At 48.8% G+C, this 19,958-nt stretch overlaps 1 protein-coding gene across 5 annotated transcripts in view; it reads left to right on the plus strand.

Annotated features, from left to right (window-relative positions):
• The window catches only part of ANKRD27 (ankyrin repeat domain 27), a 50,591-nt gene that overhangs the window by 4,853 nt on the left and 25,780 nt on the right, over positions 1-19,958 (plus strand). For 3 of the 5 annotated variants that reach the window (XR_013221692.1, XM_077288678.1, XM_077288676.1), the window contains exons 2-8: positions 4,893-5,084; positions 9,850-9,960; positions 10,096-10,252; positions 10,341-10,492; positions 19,047-19,106; positions 19,210-19,263; positions 19,344-19,409. Coding sequence is in view for 4 of the 5 variants with exons in the window: in XM_077288678.1 (XP_077144793.1) it covers positions 4,983-5,084; positions 9,850-9,960; positions 10,096-10,252; positions 10,341-10,492; positions 19,047-19,106; positions 19,210-19,263; positions 19,344-19,409 (702 nt within the window). In the remaining variant the exon portion in view is untranslated. Of the gene's footprint in view, positions 1-4,892; positions 5,085-9,849; positions 9,961-10,095; positions 10,253-10,337; positions 10,493-19,046; positions 19,107-19,209; positions 19,264-19,343; positions 19,410-19,958 lie in introns of all 5 variants that reach the window. The other 2 variants (XM_077288677.1, XM_077288675.1) reach the window with 1 other exon arrangement.

The raw sequence follows: 19,958 nt of genomic DNA on the forward strand, positions 1-19,958 counted from the left end.
CCTGTTGGAAAGAGTCCTCAATTTCTCCTTATCAGCACGCACACGTGTGTGCTGGGAATCAGCTACATACTTCTTGATTGTGCGATGATCACGATGAAGTGTCTTGGCAATGCTGATTGTAGTCATGCCTTGACCTAAATACTCCACAATTTGTTGCTTCTCAGCAGCCGGCACATCCTTTTTCTTTCATTTTTTTGGCAAAAAATGTAGGCTGCTTAATAATGTGGAACAGCCTTCTTAAGTAGTCTTGCCTTTATGTGGACACACCTGCCAAACTAATTTGCACAGGTATCTGCAATTGCTTTCAGTGATATAGAGAGCCCTGACACACATCACCATCAATGAGTTTAAATGACAAACAAAAAAATTCTAACCTGATCACTCCTAAACTCTTTGTGCATAATAATTTGGAACACACTGTAATTGCCTCCACACTGATACATTGTAGCAAACTAGGAGGATCCTACATTCTCAAGCATTCATCTCTCTAAATGACTTGTGACGGTTAACACTTTGGTTTCTGGGATGGAATCAAGTCCCATTGACAATATATAACAAAAAAAAAAAAGAAAGAAAACGATGCATTATGGGTCTATGTTAATTGGGGTCATAGCGGCTAGAAATTGTCCCCATTCTGTGTGACAGCTGCGCTCGTGCCGGCAGTAAGAGGCTTACAGCTAGTTATTTGACATGTGTAATCTCCAAAAAACAAAAGACCGAGCAACCAAATAACCTACTTCCCCCCCCCCCCCCGGCCATCTGGTCCACGGCAGGGGCAAGGAAACGGCGTCACTCCGCAGCTTTTTTTTTTTTTTTTTTTTTAAATAATGGATCATAATTAAAGATTTCCTTTTGCAATTGTCATTCATGTGACTCGGATGCTTTGGCTTACCTACTTGGCGTCGATCCATTTTAGATTAGACCCTTTAAAATACTTTCAGACCACCAGCAATCACACTTTATCATCTAGGAACTTGTGAAATACCGTATGTTTAGCACCACAAATGGGTGAAGTTTATTGACAACCCTCTTCCTAACCATTTGCAGCAAGCGCAGCTACAGTGTAAAGCATGGTGGACGGTGCGTGAGCAATTTAAAGTATCCTCAAACTTTTCATGAACAGGAGTCCCCACAGCCTTATATTCTAAGTGTGCGGACTGTTATTTTAACCCCTTAGTGACGGAGCCACATTTTTGAAATCTGACCAGTGTCCCTTTATGTGGTAATACATCTGCAACGCTTCAACAAATCCCAGTGATTTTGAGACTGTTTTTTCATGACACATTATACCTTATGATAATTGTAAATTTAGGTCAATATGTTTTGTGTTTATTTATAAAAAAAAATCAAAAATTTGAGAAAAATGTTAAAAATTAGCAATTTTCAAGATTTGAATGATTATCCCTTTAATCCAGATGGTCATACCACAGCAAACCATTAATAAATAACATTTCCCACATGTCGGCTTTACATCAGCACCATTTGTAAAATGCTGCTGTCAGGTAGTTTATTAACCCTTCAGGTGCTTTACAGGAACTAATGCAAAGTGGCATGACAGAAATGAAATGTGTATTTTTACCACCTAAATACCTCTAACTTCTGAACAGATTACTATAGCAGTCAGACTCTAAAGGTACCTTCACACTGAACAACTTAACAACGATAACGATAGCGATCCGTGACGTTGCAGCGTCCTGGATAGCGATATCGTTGTGTTTGACACACAGCAGCGATCTGGATCCCGCTGTGAGCTCGTTGGTCGGAGCTAGAAGGCCAGCACCTTATTTCGTCGCTGGATCACCCGCTGACATCGCTGAGTCGGCGTGTGTGACGCTGATTCAGCGATGTCTTCACTGGTAACCAGGGTAAACATCGGGTTACTAAGCGCAGGGCCGCACTTAGTAACCCGATATTTACCCTGGTTACCAGTGTAAATGTAAAAAAAACCAAACACTACATACTTACATTCCGGTGTCTGTCGCGTTCCCCGGCGTCCGCTTCCCTGCACTGTGTCAGCGCCGGCTGGCCGTAAAGCAGAGCACAGCGGTGACGTCACCGCTCTGATTTACGGCCGGCGCTTACACAGTGCAGGGAAGTGGACGCCGGGGAACGCGACAGACACCGGAATGTAAGTATGCAGTGTTTGTTTCTTTTTACATTTACACTGGTAACCAGGGTAAACATCGGGTTACTAAGCGCGGCCCTGCGCTTAGTAACCCGATGTTTACCCTGGTTACCCGGGGACTTTGGCATCGTTGGTCGCTGGAGAGCCGTCTGTGTGACAGCTCTCCAGCGACCACACAACGACGAAACAGCGACGCTGCAGCGATCGGCATCGTTGTCTATATCGCTGCAGCGTCGCTTAATGTGACGGTACCTTAAGGCCGCTATTTGTTCATGAATTGCCATGGAAAACATCCGGACCATACAATCATGATCTGAGGGAACCAATTGGGATAAAGAGGAAGCCCCCACACTCTGTTAACCATTTATAATGATGTAGTCACTATTGACAGCAGCATCTAAGGGGTTAAACAGATTTGGACGGTGCCAACACTGATCGTGGCTGATACAGCAAGTTGTCAGCTATAGTGGACAGCCAGCAGCTGCTGGATTGTCACCTGTATGGGGAGGCTATTCTCTTATATCTCAGGTCAGTTAAAAGACGTATTGGCTGTCATTAAGGGGTTAAATCGGAATGCCGGAAATTGGTTTGCTTTAAATGCCCCTCCCACTAGGAGCCAGTTTAGCAGAATCATACTTTTACCTATACAGATGGGGGTCACTTTTTTTTTTTTTTGTCCACCTGCTTGTCTCTTAAAGGCCACTTTATGGGGCGTAGTCTTGCCCAGTAGAGAGCTTGCCCTGATAAGTTTCCTTTATGAGCACAGCTCTGGGACATCAGAGTAGATCTTGTTGACCAAGAACTCTGATGAATTTCTTATACTCTTTGCAAACACAGCAAGAAAAAAAGAAAATCGATGATCCATCTAATACGTAAATCACTAACCACCGCTTAGTCCTAATGGTAGAGAGGCCACTGCAGTGCATGCTGTGAGGGACACCAAACCTTCTCTGTGCGGTGCGGGCAATGAGCTGCTGATCTGCAGAGTGAGCACTCCATTAAAGAGTCATTATACAGCGGAACGGGCGCCACTTGTCTTAAAGGGAATCTGTCATTAGGATAAGCCCTCATAAGCCATGTATATGGACATGTAGGACACAGGAAGCTGGATAAAATGATTCCTTCATATCTGCGATCTAATGTTTTATTCCAGAGAAATCCATTTGTTATTCTTGGATCTTAAAAGTTAATTTACATATTATCGGCCGAACATAGATCTCCCCGAGAATCTGCCTCCAGAGATTATTGTAAACGAAAGACATGTAGATTAGGAGAGCAGACTGTCAGACATTACATGTCTCACACTGGTAACTCTCCCTGTCATTTACAATAAGCTCTGGAGGCAGATTGCCAGTTGGGCAGGGCATAGCTCTCCGTATCTCAACAGTTCATTTACATTGGGGGAGGAAGCTGCCTGTGGCGCGGATGCATTGGCGGAAGGGGCTGCCTGCGGAGCACATGCATTGGGGGAAGGGGCTGCTTGCGGCGCGTCTGCATTGGAGGAGGGGCATGCCTATGGCGTGGTTGCACTGGGGGAGGTGGCTGCCTGCGGTGCGGATGCAATGAGGGAGGGGGATGCCTATGGCGCGGATGCATTGGGGGAGGGGGCTGTGCGTGGCGTGGATGCATTGGGGGAGGGGGCTGCCTGTGGCGTGGATGCATTTGGTAGGGGGCTGTCTGTGACATGGATGCATTGGGGGAGGGAGGTGCCTGTTGCGCTGATGCATTGGGGGAGGGGGCTGCCTATGGTGCGGTTGCATTGGGGAGGGGGCTGCCTGTGGAGAGGATGCTTTGGGGGAGGGGGCTGTCTGTGGCGTGGATGCATTGGGGCAGGGGGCTGTCTGTGGCGTGGATGCATTAGGGGAGGGGGCTGCCTGTGGCGCGGTTGCATTGGGGGAGGGGGCTGCCTGTGGGGAGGATGCATTGGGGGAGGGGGCTGTCTGTGGCGTGGATGCATTGGGGGAGGGGGCTGTCTGTGGCGTGGATGCATTGGGGGAGGGGGCTGTCTGTGGCGTGGATGCATTGGGGCAGGGGGCTGTCTGTGGCGTGGATGCATTAGGGGAGGGGGCTGCCTGTGGCGCGGTTGCATTGGGGGAGGGGGCTGCCTGTGGGGAGGATGCATTGGGGGAGGGGGCTGCCTGTGGGGAGGATGCATTGGGGGAGGGGGCTGTCTGTGGCGTGGATGCATTGGGGGAGGGGGCTGTCTGTGGCGTGGATGCATTGGGGGAGGGGGCTGTCTGGCGTGGATGCATTGGGGGAGGGGGCTGTCTTTGGCGTGGATGCATTGGGGGAGGGGGCTGTCTGTGGCGTGGATGCGTTAGGGGAGGGGGCTGTCTGTGGCGTGGATGCATTGGGGGAGGGGGCTGCCTGTGGCGCTGTTGCATTAGGGGAGGGGGCTGCCTGTGGAGCGGTTGCATTAGGGGAGGGGGCTGCCCAGATCTGCATGGTTTATGATGAGTGCCACTGATTGCTTGGATGCAGAGGGCGCAGCGTTTTCTGATTTTTACCTTTCGGCTGTTCCAGATGTTTCCCGTAAATGTGTAAAAAATTTGGCAAAGTATCTAGGACTAACTGTGACATCCGGGGAAATCCTGGGCAGAGAGATCAATAGTTCTTGTTGTTTGCCTCCCACTAATCATGGAAGCGCTCACATCCCGACTCAGATTTGCTTGCGCCTCACGGCCGAGCGTCGCCTCCTTCCGCTGTATATCGGGGGCTGCACTTCACTGTTCTTTATCTTTTTTTTTTTTTTCTGATTTGCTTGCAGACGAGGTTCCCCTGAAGATTCAAGAAGAAATGGGGGAGCAGACATGATTGAGATCCGATCCCTGCTATCCGAAAGGAACTGACAGCCCATATGGCTTTGTATGATGAGGACATCCTGAACAACGCTTTCTACCTGGCGATCCAGAAGCAGAGGCCCGACCTGATCAGTAAAGTTGCAGAAGTTCACGGCATTGTGAGTAATCCAGGGGCGCCACAATAATAAGTTTACCACAAAAATATATCCAACGCCTAATAACTGAGCTGAAAAGATCATCAAAAGGAGAATAATAGTACTAACAGAGCAGTATTATAGTAGTTATATTCTTGTACAAAGGGGCAGTATTATAGTAGTGATATTCTTGTACAAAGGGGCAGCATTATAGTAGTTATATTCTTGTATATAGCGGCAGTATTATAGTAGTTATATTCTTGAACATAGGGGCAGTATTATAGTAGTTATATTCTTGTACATAGGGGGCAGTATTATAGTAGTTATATTCTTGTACATAGGGGCAGTACTGACTAGATTGCTGTTCAGTCAGTTTTCCTATATTTACTATGTACTATTTTTTCTGACTTGAACGTCCCGCCCTTCACCATGCTGTGATTTTAATTACATCCAAACACAGTTGGTTCCGACCTTCCTATAAATGCAGGCTTTACCATGTTATTAGCCATAGGTAAGTGTTCACACTAGGCAGAGAGGTCAGGTACCCATCCGATCTGAGATTACCTTGACGTTTGGTGGATGGGCTCACAATTTTTGGCCAAATCTTGTGCTAAGCATCTCATGTGTTTTTTCATAGATTTCACAAGCCATTATGCTATTCACATTTCATGTATCGCACATTTCCTTGCTTTAGTACAGTAAAATTGAGTGCAGCCATTGATCTATTTACTATATGTATTTTTTTGGTTATGCACCAGTTCAGACTAGATTGCTGTTCAGTCAGTTTTCCTATATTTACTATTTATAGTAGTTATATTCTTGTACATAGGAGCAGTATTATAGTAATTATATTCTTGTACATACAGGCAGTATTATAGTAGTTATATTCCTGTACATAGGAGCAGTATTATAGTAGTTATATTGTTGTACATAGGGGCAGTATTATAGTAGTTATATTCTTGTACATAGGAGCAGTATTATAGTAGTTATATCCTTGTATATAGAGGCGGTATTATAGTAGTCATATTCTTGTACATCGGGACAGTATTATAGTAGATATATTATTGTACATAGGAGCAGTATTATAGTAGTTATATTCCTGTTGTGGTATAGCGACCCCTGTGGCAGCTAGGGGGCGCTGTGTGTGCTCCTTGAGATATGCATTGAGGTATATATATGGTGTGCAAGGACCTGTGGTGATGTCACGCTCACCTGACTAGCCATGTGACAGGTACCTGGGTGTGGTTACACTTATGTAAAGGAGGTGTGTGGAGCACATGGTGGAATGTGAGTGTTAGTGGGTAAGTGTCCGTCAGGGTGGACACACGTCCGTGTGTCCTGGAAGGACACTGCAAAGTGGCCTGTGTGCTGGACGGTCCCAGGTGGGGGACAGACGTCCTGGAAGCACACAGTGACCATTCCAGGCTGGAGAGCCTGCGTGCTGGACATAGCACGGACGGTTGGTGTTGGAGGCTCCGGCGAGTGGAGTCGTCCTGGAAGCACCTGGAGACCGTAGACCTGGGAGGTCTGTGTTGAGGACCTGGGACTGACCTGAAGTCAGTGTGAGTGTGAGAATGTCGGAAGGATGCCTCTAGTGGAGAGAGGTATCCGACAATCTGTGCAGCAATGGCAGGTAACGAATGGAGATTCGTGTATATTACTGACCGGGGTCAGAGGAAAGGGAAGACTGAGTGGAAACGTCTGAAGGATGCCTCTAGTGGAGAGAGGTATCCGTGAACCTGTGCGGCACCAACAGGTAACGAATGGAGATTCGTGTTTGTACTGACCGGGGTCAGGGTGAGAGACATTGTGTATGGGCACCTCAGAGGCCAAGAGGTGTCCAAGAACCCGTGAAGGTTGCCAACGGGTAACGGTCTGAAAACCGTGTATAATGCTGACCGGGGTCAGAGACGAACTGTGGTAAAGTTGAATATGTCCGGATACTGTTCAAGCAGTTACTAAGTTCCTGTGGATGTGGTTTATGTTGTGTAAAATAAACCTGAAGGACTGTGTTTTGATAGAAAACCGTGCCCGAGTGCTTTAATCCCGTGCCAAGCGAGTGTCCCCCAAGACACGTAGTAGGCGCTATGCTACACTGTACATAGGAGCAGTATTATAGTAGTTATATTCTTGTACATAGGAGCAGTATTATAGTAGTTATATTCTTGTACATAGGGGCAGTATTATAGTAGTTATATTCTTGTACATAGGAGCAGTATTATAGTAGTTATATTCTTGTACATAGGGGCAGTATTATAGCAGTTATATTCCCGTACATAGGGGCAGTATTATAGTAGTTATATTCTTGTACATAGGAGCAGTATTATAGTAGTTATATTCTTGTACATAGAAGTAGTATTATAGTAGTTATATTCTTATATATAGGATCAGTATTATAGTAGTTATATTCTTGTACAGTGTTCTAGTTGTTATGTTTGTTAGGGAATATGACAGTAAGGTGAAAATACTATTAGATTTTATCCTTGAGTACAGAATTTTGCAAAGATTTGCCATTGTCTGTTCACGGCCTTTAATTTTTAAATAAGACGTGGAAGTGACATTCGCGCTCCAGTAGATCTCCGCCAGTCTTCCTCCAGCTGGGTGTAGTTTTCCTTCCTGCTGACTTGACACCACATCATTTACATTGAGTTCTATGCTCATTGGGTGCAGTGAGACAATGACTGACTTCTCCTCTGACCTACAATTAGTTTTGTCACTTTCACCTCCTGCTCGTCTTTACCACCTACAATATTAGTTATTGGCAATGAGCTTCTGTTAACAGTGCGTTTCTGAGTTAAGTGTCCCCTCCCCACACATTGCCTCATTTTGCCGCACAGCTGGATGAGCCCTGTGACAGCGAACAGTGACATCCTGGTAGTAATAATATTTCTTCAATTAGTGCAATATAGGAATATTGTAATGAAATAATTAGTCAGGAGTCTTCAATTCTAGTGGCAATTTCTAAGATGAGGGCAATGACTGCACCAGCAGAATAGTGAGTGCAGCTCTGGGGTATAATACAGAATGTAACTCAGGATCAGTTATGTGATGTATGTACACAGTGACTGCACCAGCAGAATAGTGAGTGCAGCTCTGGGGTATAATACAGGATGTAACTCAGGATCATTAATGTATGTACACAGTGACTGCACCAGCAGAATAGTGAGTGCAGCTCTGAGGTATAATTTTTATGACTTTATTGAATAGTAATTTGTGTAACAGTGTTCTTGTGATATTCGGTCTCCTGGTAAATCCCTCGTAGATCCTTGTGACTGCCCACAGAGGTTGCTCCCTCCCTTATTTGCCCCCAGCAGCCGTGCAGTGATGGGGGCAGCAGCAGTCTGGTCTTGTGGTCCATCCTGTGACTGCTGTGTTGTGCAGATGATGACCCCGGACTGAGGCCTCCTGTGTTCTCCCTGCAGACAGTGATCATGGCTTCTCTCCGGCTTTCTGGAGGATAATGAGCAGCGTCTTCGCTCCTCCTGATAACTATGGAGAATTCCTAGATCCAGCGTCTAATTATCCGTAGCAGAAGGGTAACTGGTATTTGTGTAACCGCCTGAACCTTCGCCATCTCCATCTTGTGTATGTAGCTCAGTCGCGAGGTCATGTGCCCGCTGTCACCATTCACTTACGATTTCTTCAGATTTCCATGTTTCCATCTGCATCTGATGAGCGTGACATGATGGCTCCTCGTATTATCGTGTAAGAGCTGCGTCATTCTGGGATTATTATAGGATGAACGACCCCCGAGGGCCGACAATCAGGAGGAAGTGATCCCCAGATCCCAGAAAATCGTCCTGCAAGTCTGGTGTAATTTAGGGCAGAGCGTCCTATACCGGCGCCTCCTGCATACCTATATTGTACCGGCGCATCTATATTGTACCGGCGCCTCCCGCGCACCTATATTGTACCGGCGCCTCCCGCGCACCTATATTGTACCGGCGCCTCCCGCGCACCTATATTGTACCGGCACCTCCTGCGCACCTTTATTGTACCGGCGCCTCCTGCGCACCTTTATTGTACCAGCGCCTCCTGCACACCTATATTGTACCAGCGCCTCCTGCACACCTATATTGTACCAGCGCCTCCTGCACACCTATATTGTACCAGCGCCTCCTGCACACCTATATTGTACCAGCGCCTCCTGCACACCTATATTGTACCGGCGCCTCCCGCGCACCTATATTGTACCGGCGCCTCCCGCGCACCTATATTGTACCGGCGCCTCCCGCGCACCTATATTGTACCGGCGCCTCCCGCGCACCTATATTGTACCGGCGCCTCCCGCGCACCTATATTGTACCAGCGCCTCCTGCACACCTATATTGTACCAGCGCCTCCTGCACACCTATATTGTACCAGCGCCTCCTGCACACCTATATTGTACCAGCGCCTCCCGCACACCTATATTGTACCGGCGCCTCCCGCGCACCTATATTGTACTGGTGCCTCCTGCACACCTATATTGTACCGGTGCCTCCTGCACACCTATATTGTACCAGCGCCTCCTGCACACCTATATTGTACCAGCGCCTCCTGCACACCTATATTGTACCGACGCCTCCTGCACACCTATATTGTACCGGTGCCTCCTGCACACCTATGTTGTACCGACGCCTCCTGCACACCTATATTGTACTGGTGCCTCCTGCACACCTATATTGTACTGGTGCCTCCTGCATACCTATATTGTACCGGCGCTTCCTGCAGTATTTACCCCCCCTGTGCAGAGCGCCTCCCTGTGCGGGAATCTTTATTCCATAACTGCTGTCTCCTCCTTCTAAAGGTGCTGGTCCCATGTAAAGGCAGTCTGACGAGCAGCTTGTTCTCCACCTGTGCCCTGGAGTCCTATGTCCTCAAACCCAATGACGGGGGGTTTCTGACCGAAAATGGCCAGGTGAGACTGTTACGTATAAAGCTGATGGAATAATGCCTTTATTGCAGCTTGGCCGCCTGCTCTTAGCAATACGTGAAGAAGCAGAGCTGCAGTGTAAAGCATGGTGGGTTGTATCTGCTTCTTTATCTGTTCCAGGAGGTTTTCATTCAGGGGAATCTGGTTAAGCTCGGAGGAGGTTTCGGATATTCGCTGTCAGTATCCGTTCTGTTCGAGGAGACGTTCTACAACGAGAAAGAAGAAAGTTTCAGCATCTTGTGCATCTCCCGACCTATCGAAAAGGATGAGAACGCAGGTACGCGGGCAGAACCCCCCACAGGAGGACTGGACGCCTCCGGCCCCTACGTATCCCCCCTGTATGTCTCACTCCTGTCTTTTAGAAGAAGTGTCCACCCCGTCCGCCACTTGCACTTTAAAGAACATTGACGACGTGAAGGAATTCCTCGGGAAGAACGTGGAGAAGTTCGACAAGAGCGTCGCCTCCTTCCGCAGCGCCTTCAAGGTGCACGAGAGGAAGAACCTCCGACATTACATAGTGAGTCCACGCTCTCGCATTGGTTTATGGAATTTTGTATATGCCGCACATTTTCTGTTAAAAATGAATGTGGAGCGCGGTTCACCTCATCAGTACGATTACGGCGATACCCAACATGTCCAATTTTTTTAGTATTATTTTAGTGTTGCAAAAATATCAAACGTTTTGGAAAAAAAAAATTGTTTTTTTTTAGTCGCCTGTTTCCGAGTCCGTTAACATTATTATTTTTTTGACGATGGAGCCATGGGATGGCTCATTTTTTGTGGGGTGAGACAACGTTTTTATTAGTACCATTTAAGGATAGATATGACTTAGTTTTTGATCACTTGTTACAGCACTTTTTGATTGCGGCAACAAAAAAAAAAAACAAATTTTTTGCGTCTTTGAATTTATTTTTTTTCTTTTTCTGTGTTTACCAATTGGGACAATTTTATTTATTTTTTTAATTTGCAGTGTTTATTGAAATTTTTCTGATTTTTGTAAAGGCTCACGAACAAACACACACTCAGACAATAATTATTTTTATGTTTTGATAGACAGACTTCTGAATGTGGCGATTCCAATTTTTGTGTCTTGCTTTCTCCTACGCCTCATTGGGGGACACAGGACCATGGGTGTTATGCTGCTGCCACTAGGAGGACACTAAGTAGACAGAAAGATTAACTCCTCCTCTGCAGTATACACCCCTTCACTGGATACAATTTCAACCAGTTCTTGCTTAGTGTCTGTAGGAGGCACTTGGGTCTGTTTTCAGACCCCAACTTTCTTATTTTAATTTTTATTTTTCTGTAAATTTTTATTCAACGGAGTGAAGGGGGCGACGGATCCTTTTTTATGGGACCCGCTCTCCCCCGAACCAGCAACAGGCGAGCACGGCGAGTATACCTCCCCGTCCCTCTCCTGCGACGTATGGCGCACGAAAAGCTTGCGCCGGGGCAACGGTTCCTATATGGTCCCGATTTAACTCCCCCCCCCCCCCCCCCCCCCCCCCCTCCCGCCTGCAATCGAGCATTGTGCTCAGGAGAAAATGCAGCCGGAGGGGAAGATGTGCTGCACAAAAACCCCTCTGATCAGACGAGGATGCTTCAGGGGCCTCTCCATCCCCATCCAGGGTGCATGGATTGAGTTCACACCCTCACAGACTGCAGATGTGAGAACCGGGGAGCACCGCGGCTGTAAGTACATTCCCCCCTGCTCCCCCGTGTGCAGCAGTTGTGCGGCAGTTATGCGGTCCGGGTCCCTGGGGAGAGGCGCCGCCGACCGGGGGTCGGCGGTGCTGGGCGGAGGTTCAGAAAGCTCCGTCGCGGCCGCACATCGCCGGCATGCCCCAAAAATTTAGTCCCCGGCTTCTTCAGCCGGAGTAGGCCGCAGTGGGAAAAATCCCTCCCACGGCCGTTGCTCCGCCCCCTACACACTCCCTCTTTGTCTTTCTGCTCAGGGGCTGTTACACTGACCAGGGAGTTCTTCGTTCATTCTTAGCTACTGTTTCATTCTCAGGGCATTTGATTTATCATACTGGGCATGTGTATATATACCTTTATGCTAGGGTGCGGTGCATAGGCCTCATTACAGGCTTTGTTGTTTCAGGGATATGTGTCATCCCCTTGTTTTTAATGGTTTTAAATGTCCTGTCTTTTGCATTAGTGTGTAATAAAGCTGTTCGTTTATATCATATATTATTGCAGTGGTGACTCCCGTTTTTCAGGCCTATCTTTTTTCTCTTCGTTTATTACTCTTAGTCTTCATAGGCTTGGGTTGAGTCCCACTGAGCGTGGTGCCCCCATTTTTCTTGTTTTGTTTTCGCCCCCTACACCGGCGCTTCTCGCCTGGGACGAGAAGCGCCCTCCAAATCTCGGGGGCCATATTTCCACATCTCTCTGCACGGAGCCCACGCTTCTACAGCGCTCCACCGCCATATCTCTCCCTGGGGACACAGTCTGGACCGTGGGTAAGCTGCTTCAAGAAGGCTTAACCCCTTCCCAGGCGTATACTGCCCGCTCTGTTCCAAAGGCACTATGTCTCAATCCAAGGAGACTAAAAAGGGTACCAAAAAGCACACAGTGTTTTTCACTGTATGTGCCACTTGCAATACGGCCCTACCCCGTGCCCACAGTAGCCCACTGTGTGCGGATTGTGCCTCGCCCTCTGTGCAGCCGCCTCTTGCCGCCGCTGGTACGGTCGCCGATGCCGCAGCCGTCGACCCTGTAGAGCCTAGCCCCCCTGAGTGGGCAGCCTCTCTGTCACGATCTGTGGCTTCCCTAGCCAGGGCAATTGACTCCCTCAGGGGCCCCTCTCCAGGTCGGACCGCGGAGGATTCAGACGACGGTACGGATCCGTCTACCAGCAGGGGGCGTACCCGGTCACTTTCTACCCGGGGCTCTAGAAAACGTGTTCACGTTTCATCCCCTGACCATGAGCTAGCGGGCCCTTCAGTGCCCGCAAGTTCTGCTTCCCGGTCCCCTTCCCCAACCTCTGATAACTCTGAATATGAGTCCGACATTTCCTATGTTCAGGACTCCCCCTCCTCCCAAGAGTCTCTCGACTCTCTCATCGAGGCGGTCAACCAGACCCTGAAGGTGACTGAGGACTCCGTATCGGAACCCGAACACGTGGTGTCTTTCAAAAGGACTAAACGTGTTCAAAAGGTTTTTGTCACTCACCCTCACTTTAAGGAGATTGTACAAAAACATAGGGATCACCCAGATAGACGTTTCATAGGACAATAGTCCACTGAGGCAAAATACCCTTTTTCTCGGGAATTAATCAAGGACTGGCTGCAGTCTCCCTCAGTGGACCCTGCTGTGTCACACCTCGCGTCCAAGACCATTCTGTCTCTTTCGGACGGTTCCTCCGTTAAGAATCCCTCCGATCGCCAGATTGATTATCTGGCTCGTTCCGCCTTCGAGGCCACAGGAGCGTCTCTCTTCCCATCCTTCGCCGCCTCCTGGGTGGCGAAGGCTATGGTCTCCTGGACCGAGACTCTTTCCTCTACCATCCAAGCCAGTGACTTACCTCCAGAAGTCAGCATCCTGGTTAACCAGATAGCGCAGGCCGGAGACTTCATAGTCAACGCCTCTATGGACGCAGCCAATTGCGCTGCACAGGCAGCCGCCAATGCAATCTCCATCAGGAGAGCCCTCTGGCTCAGGGATTGGCGAGCAGATTCGGCTTCCAAGCGTTCTCTAACAGCCCTGCCTTACCAGGCTGGTCGGTTATTTGGAGAAAAATTGGACCAAATGATCTCGGATGCTACCGGAGGAAAAAGTAAATTTCTCCCCCAGAAAAAACCTACCCGGCCCTTTCGGTACCAGCAGCAACCTCCATTTCGGCCTTTTCGGCCCAATGCCAACTGGTCTTCTACATCCTCTACCTCCGTATCAGGACGAGGTTCGCGCGGTGGCCGAGGCACCCACTCTTACAGACCTAATCGCAACTGGAGACCCAGGCCTAAACCATCCGGGTCTAAGGGATCCACATCCCATGGATCCTCCGCCCAATGACTCCTTGCAACAGCCGGTGGGCACCAACAAGTAGGCGGACGCCTGCTCTTGTTCCGCCAAGCCTGGCTCTCAGTTGTTTCCGACGAGTGGGTCAGAGAACTGGTGTCCACCGGATGCAAAATAGAATTTTCCTCCCCCCCCCCCTACGCGCTTCTTCCAGTCTTGCCCTCAAAGGTCAAAGGCCACTGCGTTTCTCCAGGCAATACGGGCACTGCAAAGGGACGGAGTCATCATTCCGGTCCCCCTAGAACAAAGATTCAAGGGTTTCTATTCGAATCTATTCGTGGTCCCAAAGAAGGACGGATCTCTACGTCCGATACTAGACCTGAAGCTACTAAACAGATTCGTAAAAATCCGACACTTCAGGATGGAGTCCCTCCGTTCTGTGGTCGCGTCTATGGAAACAGGAGAATTCCTGGCATCCATAGACATCAAGGATGCCTACCTGCATATACCAATCTTCCCTCCGCATCAGCAGTTCCTCCGCTTCGCTTTTCGCGGGGAACACTTCCAATTTGTGGCCTTGCCCTTCGGTCTCGCCACCGCTCCCAGAGTCTTCAAGAGTCCTTCCTACCCAGCGTGCGAAGAGTCCGTCGTTCTCACGGTGGATACTCTTACTCGCCTGGGATGGAAGATAAACTTTGAAAAATCTTCTCCAATTCCGGCTCAACAGATCTCTTTCCTGGGGATGATACTGGACACTTCCCGCGGTCTGGTCATACTCCCTCAAGACAAGGCTTTGGCCTTGCAGCAGGGAGCTCAGAGTCTTTCCCGTCCAGTCTCCCACTCCATTCGTACCAGCATGCGAGTTCTCGGGCAGATGGTAGCTGCCATGGAAGCGGTCCCATTTGCGCAGTTTCACCTCCGTCCCCTGCAGCATGCGCTACTGTCGGCTTGGGACGGCAACCCGTCCTCCCTCGACCGCCGATTCTTCCTGTCCCCACGGGTCAGGAAGACCCTCAGGTGGTGGACGCTGAAGTCCTCCCTAACCCAGGGAAGGTCCTTTCTCCCAGTACGGTGGCTGGTGGTGACCACCGATGCCAGTCTCATAGGCTGGGGAGCGGTCTTCAACCATCACACAGCCCAGGGGCGGTGGTCCACTCAAGAGTCTCGCCTTGCCATCAATATCCTCGAGATTCGAGCTATAAGGCTAGCATTGTTCCAGTTCCACCGCTTTCTGGCAGGTCACCCAGTCAGAATCCAGTCCGACAACGCCACGGCCGTGGCGTACATCAACCGTCAGGGCGGAACCCGCAGCAGGACAGCCATGCTCGAGGTGTCTCACATCCTTCATTGGGCGGAGTCAAACCATTCGCCCATCTCGGCGATCCACATTCCAGGTGTGGAGAATTGGGCGGCGGACTTTCTCAGCCGCCAGGGCCTCGCCTCCGGAGAGTGGTCCCTTCACCCGGAGGTCTTCCAGCAGATTTGCCATCGCTGGGGGACCCCGGATGTGGATCTCATGGCTTCCAGGATGAACAACAAGGTTCCTCAGTTCTTTGCTCGGTCCCTCGACCCACGGGCCCTCGGAGTAGACGCCCTGGTCTTGCCTTGGCGCCAATTCCGCCTCCCGTACATTTTTCCTCCTCTTCCCCTGCTACCGAGGGTCATCAAAAAGATCAGGGCAGAGGGGGTGCCAGTGATTCTCGTCGCGCCAGACTGGCCGCGTCGGGCATGGTACGCCGAACTGGTTCAGCTGGTAGCCGATGTCCCCTGGCGTCTTCCAGATCGCGTGGATCTTCTTTCACAGGGCCCGATTTACCACCAGAACTCAGAGGCCCTGTCTTTGACGGCTTGGCCGTTGAGTCCTGGATTCTAGGCCAAGCAGGTTTCACTCCCAAGGTGTCCTCCACCATGATCAGAGCCAGGAAACCTGTTTCCATGCGCAGTTACCACCTTACCTGGCGAATTTTTTTCTCATGGTGTGATGCTCAGGGACGATCTCCTCTGGTATCCTCTATCCCTTCCATACTAGAGTTTCTTCAGTCTGGACTAGAGTCGGGACTTGCCCTTAGCTCCCTAAAGGGTCAGGTTTCGGCTTTGTCAGTCCTTTTCCAGCGGAAGATTGCCAATAGGTTGCCGGTCAAAACTTTCTTCCAGGGAGTTTCCCGTGTGGCGCCTCCCTACAAATCGCCCTTGGATCCGTGGGATCTTAATTTGGTTCTCGGAGCTCTTCAGGAGACTCCCTTCGAACCGCTACAGGACGTTTCCTTGACCTTCCTTTCTTGGAAGGTAGTCTTCCTTGTAGCCATTACGTCCATCAGAAGGGTTTCGGAGTTGGCTGCACTCTCCTGCCGCCCTCCCTTTCTCATTTTTCATCCGGACAAGGTGGTATTAAGGACCTCTCCCACCTTTTTGCCCAAGGTTGTCTCTTCTTTCCACCTCAATGAGGAGATTGTTCTGCCTTCGTTCTGCCCGGCACCAGCCCATCGCATCGAAAAGGCTCTACACACTCTTGATGTGGTGAGGGCTCTTCGTCGGTACGTCTCGAGGACGGCTCCCTTCCGCACGTCGGACGTCCTGTTCGTACTTCCTGAGGGGCCCAGAAAGGGTTCTCCCGCTTCAAAGGCCACTCTGGCTAAATGGATTCGGTCAGCCATTCAAGAATCCTATCGTGTCAAAGGTGTTCCTGTCCCAGAGGGGATCAAGGCCCATTCTACTCGGTCGGTGGGCGCCTCGTGGGCCATTCGGCACCAGGCGTCAGCACAGCAAGTCTGCAAGGCTGCGACGTGGTCCAGTTTGCACACTTTTACCAAACATTACCACATTCATTCTATCTCTTCTGCAGACGCCACCCTTGGCAGGCGCATTCTGCAAGCGGCAGTTCCTTAAGCCGTAGGCCAGTGGTACATGGGGTATTAGCATATTGCTCCCCACCCAGGGACTGCTTTTGTACGTCCCATGGTCCTGTGTCCCCCAATGAGGCGTAGGAGAAAAAGAGATTTTTGTTTACTCCCCGTAAAATCTTTTTCTTTGAGCCACTCATTGGGGGACACAGCACCCACCCTGTTAGCCTGTTTTTTGGCTTGATTGTTACTTTTTGGTTTTGACATAGTTTGTCTTTGTTCATGCTCCTACTGCTTTACTACCGAACTGGTTGAAATTGTATCCAGTGAAGGGGTGTATACTGCAGAGGAGGAGTTAATCTTTCTGTCTACTTAGTGTCCTCCTAGTGGCAGCAGCATAACACCCATGGTCCTGTGTCCCCCAATGAGTGGCTCGGAGAAAAAGATTTTACGGTGAGTATACAGGTCCTTCTCAAAAAATTAGCATATAGTGTTAAATTTCATTATTTACCATAATGTAATGATTACAATTAAACTTTCATATATTATAGATTCATTATCCACCAACTGAAATTTGTCAGGTCTTTTATTGTTTTAATACTGATGATTTTGGCATACAACTCCTGATAACCCAAAAAACCTGTCTCAATAAATTAGCATATCAAGAAAAGGTTCTCTAAATGACCTATTACCCTAATCTTCTGAATCAACTAATTAACTCTAAACACATGCAAAAGATACCTGAGGCTTTTAAAAACTCCCTGCCTGGTTCATTACTCAAAACCCCCATCATGGGTAAGACTAGCGACCTGACAGATGTCAAGAAGGCCATCATTGACACCCTCAAGCAAGAGGGTAAGACCCAGAAAGAAATTTCTCAACAAATAGGCTGTTCCCAGAGTGCTGTATCAAGGCACCTCAATGGTAAGTCTGTTGGAAGGAAACAATGTGGCAGAAAACGCTGTACAACGAGAAGAGGTGACCGGACCCTGAGGAAGATTGTGGAGAAGGACCGATTCCAGACCTTGGGGAACCTGAGGAAGCAGTGGACTGAGTCTGGCGTGTGCAGGAAATGGGCTACAGGTGCCGCATTCCCCAGGTAAAGCCACTTTTGAACCATAAACAACGGCAGAAGCGCCTGACCTGGGCTACAGAGAAGCAGCACTGGACTGTTGCTAAGTGGTCCCAAGTACTTTTTTCTGATGAAAGCAAATTTTGCATGTCATTCGGAAATCAAGGTGCCAGAGTCTGGAGGAAGACTGGGGAGAAGGAAATGCCAAAATGCCTGAAGTCCAGTGTCAAGTACCCACAGTCAGTGATGGTGTGGGGTGCCATGTCAGCTGCTGGTGTTGGTCCACTGTGTTTCATCAAGGGCAGGGTCAATGCAGCTAGCTATCAGGAGATTTTGGAGCACTTCATGCTTCTATCGGCTGAAATGCTTTATGGAGATGAAGATTTCATTTTTCAGCACGACCTGGCACCTGCTCCAGTGCCAAAACCACTGGTAAATGGTTTACTGACCATGGTATTACTGTGCTCAATTGGCCTGCCAACTCTCCTGACCTGAACCCCATAGAGAATCTGTGGGATATTGTGAAGAGAAAGTTGAGAGACGCAAGACCCAACACTCTGGATGAGCTTAAGGCCGCTATTGAAGCATCCTGGGCCTCCATAACATCTCAGCAGTGTCACAGGCTGATTGCCTCCATGCCACGCCGCATTGAAGCAGTCATTTCTGCCAAAGGATTCCCGACCAAGTATTGAGTGCATAACTGAACATTATTATTTGATGGTTTTTTTGTTTGGTATTAAAAAACACTTTTATTTGATTGGTCGGGTGAAATATGCTAATTTATTGAGACAGGTTTTTTGGGTTATCAGGAGTTGTATGCCAAAATCATCAGTATTAAAACAATAAAAGACCTGACAAATTTCAGTTGGTGGATAATGAATCTATAGTATATGAAAGTTTAATTGTAATCATTACATTATGGTAAATAATGAAATTTAACACTATATGCTAATTTTTTGAGAAGGACCTGTACAAAAATCTCTTTTTTTTTCCTTTTTTTTTTTTTTAACTTGCTTTTTTCAGGCTGAGCTCTATTCCATGTGAGCATATCCCAAGTTGTTTTCATTGTTTTGGATAGGTTACTTTTAGCAGGGAATGACCGGTCAAACCAAGCATCTTAGCTTGGTCTCTGCAGGAACCGCCGGCTGCTTCCGCACATGTATCTCACATAGGACTTTTTCGCTTCCCTCTCGCAGGACTCGGTGAACACTCTATATACAAAATGTCTGCAGCATTTATTGCGGGATTCACATTTGGTAAGCATATAGCGGATACACAGCGGCTTCTAATAGCGCACAGGCCAATATGGCCGCCCGTATTCTGCACGTATGACCGCCACCACTGTCACTTCTGTTCCAGAGAACCATCGCAAAGCAAGAAACGCAGATGAATCTGATGAAGCAAGCAGTGGAGGTACCGTGATTATTCCTGCGCCATGTCATCACAGATAAGTTCTCCTCCATCATCATCACCGACTGTCTCTTTCTGTGCAGATGTACGTCCACCACGGCATTTACGACCTGATCTTCAAGCAAGTGGGGACCCTGGAAGCAAGTGAGGTGGGTGATGAGATACATGGCCTGAATCGTAAGTCCACCCCGTGAAGTTGTGCTCTGTGCCCTGGTATCAGCTCCCCCTAGTGGTGACTGCAGACAGGATCTTATCATGTATCTCTGTATACAGGGAGCTCCCCTCAGCGGTGGCTGCAGACAGGATCTTATCATGTATGTCTGTATACAGGGAGCTCCCCCTACTGGTGACTGCAGACTTGATCTTATCATGTATATTTGTATACAGGGAGCTCCCCTTAGTGGTGACTGCAGACATGATCTTATCATGTATCTTTGTATACAGGGAGCTCCCCCTAGTGGTGACTGCAGACAGGGGCTTATCATGTATCTCTGTATACAGAGAGCTCCCCCTAGTGGTGGCTGCAGACAGGATCTTATCATGTATGTCTGTATACAGGGAGCTCCCCCTAGTGGTGGCTGCAGACAGGGGCTTATCATGTATCTCTGTATACAGGGAGCTCCCCTCAGCGGTGGCTGCAGACAGGATCTTATCATGTATCTCTGTATACAGGGAGCTCCCCCTACTGGTGACTGCAG

This window comes from Ranitomeya variabilis, chromosome 2, assembly GCF_051348905.1.
Source record: "Ranitomeya variabilis isolate aRanVar5 chromosome 2, aRanVar5.hap1, whole genome shotgun sequence".
Lineage (NCBI taxonomy): Eukaryota > Metazoa > Chordata > Amphibia > Anura > Dendrobatidae > Ranitomeya > Ranitomeya variabilis.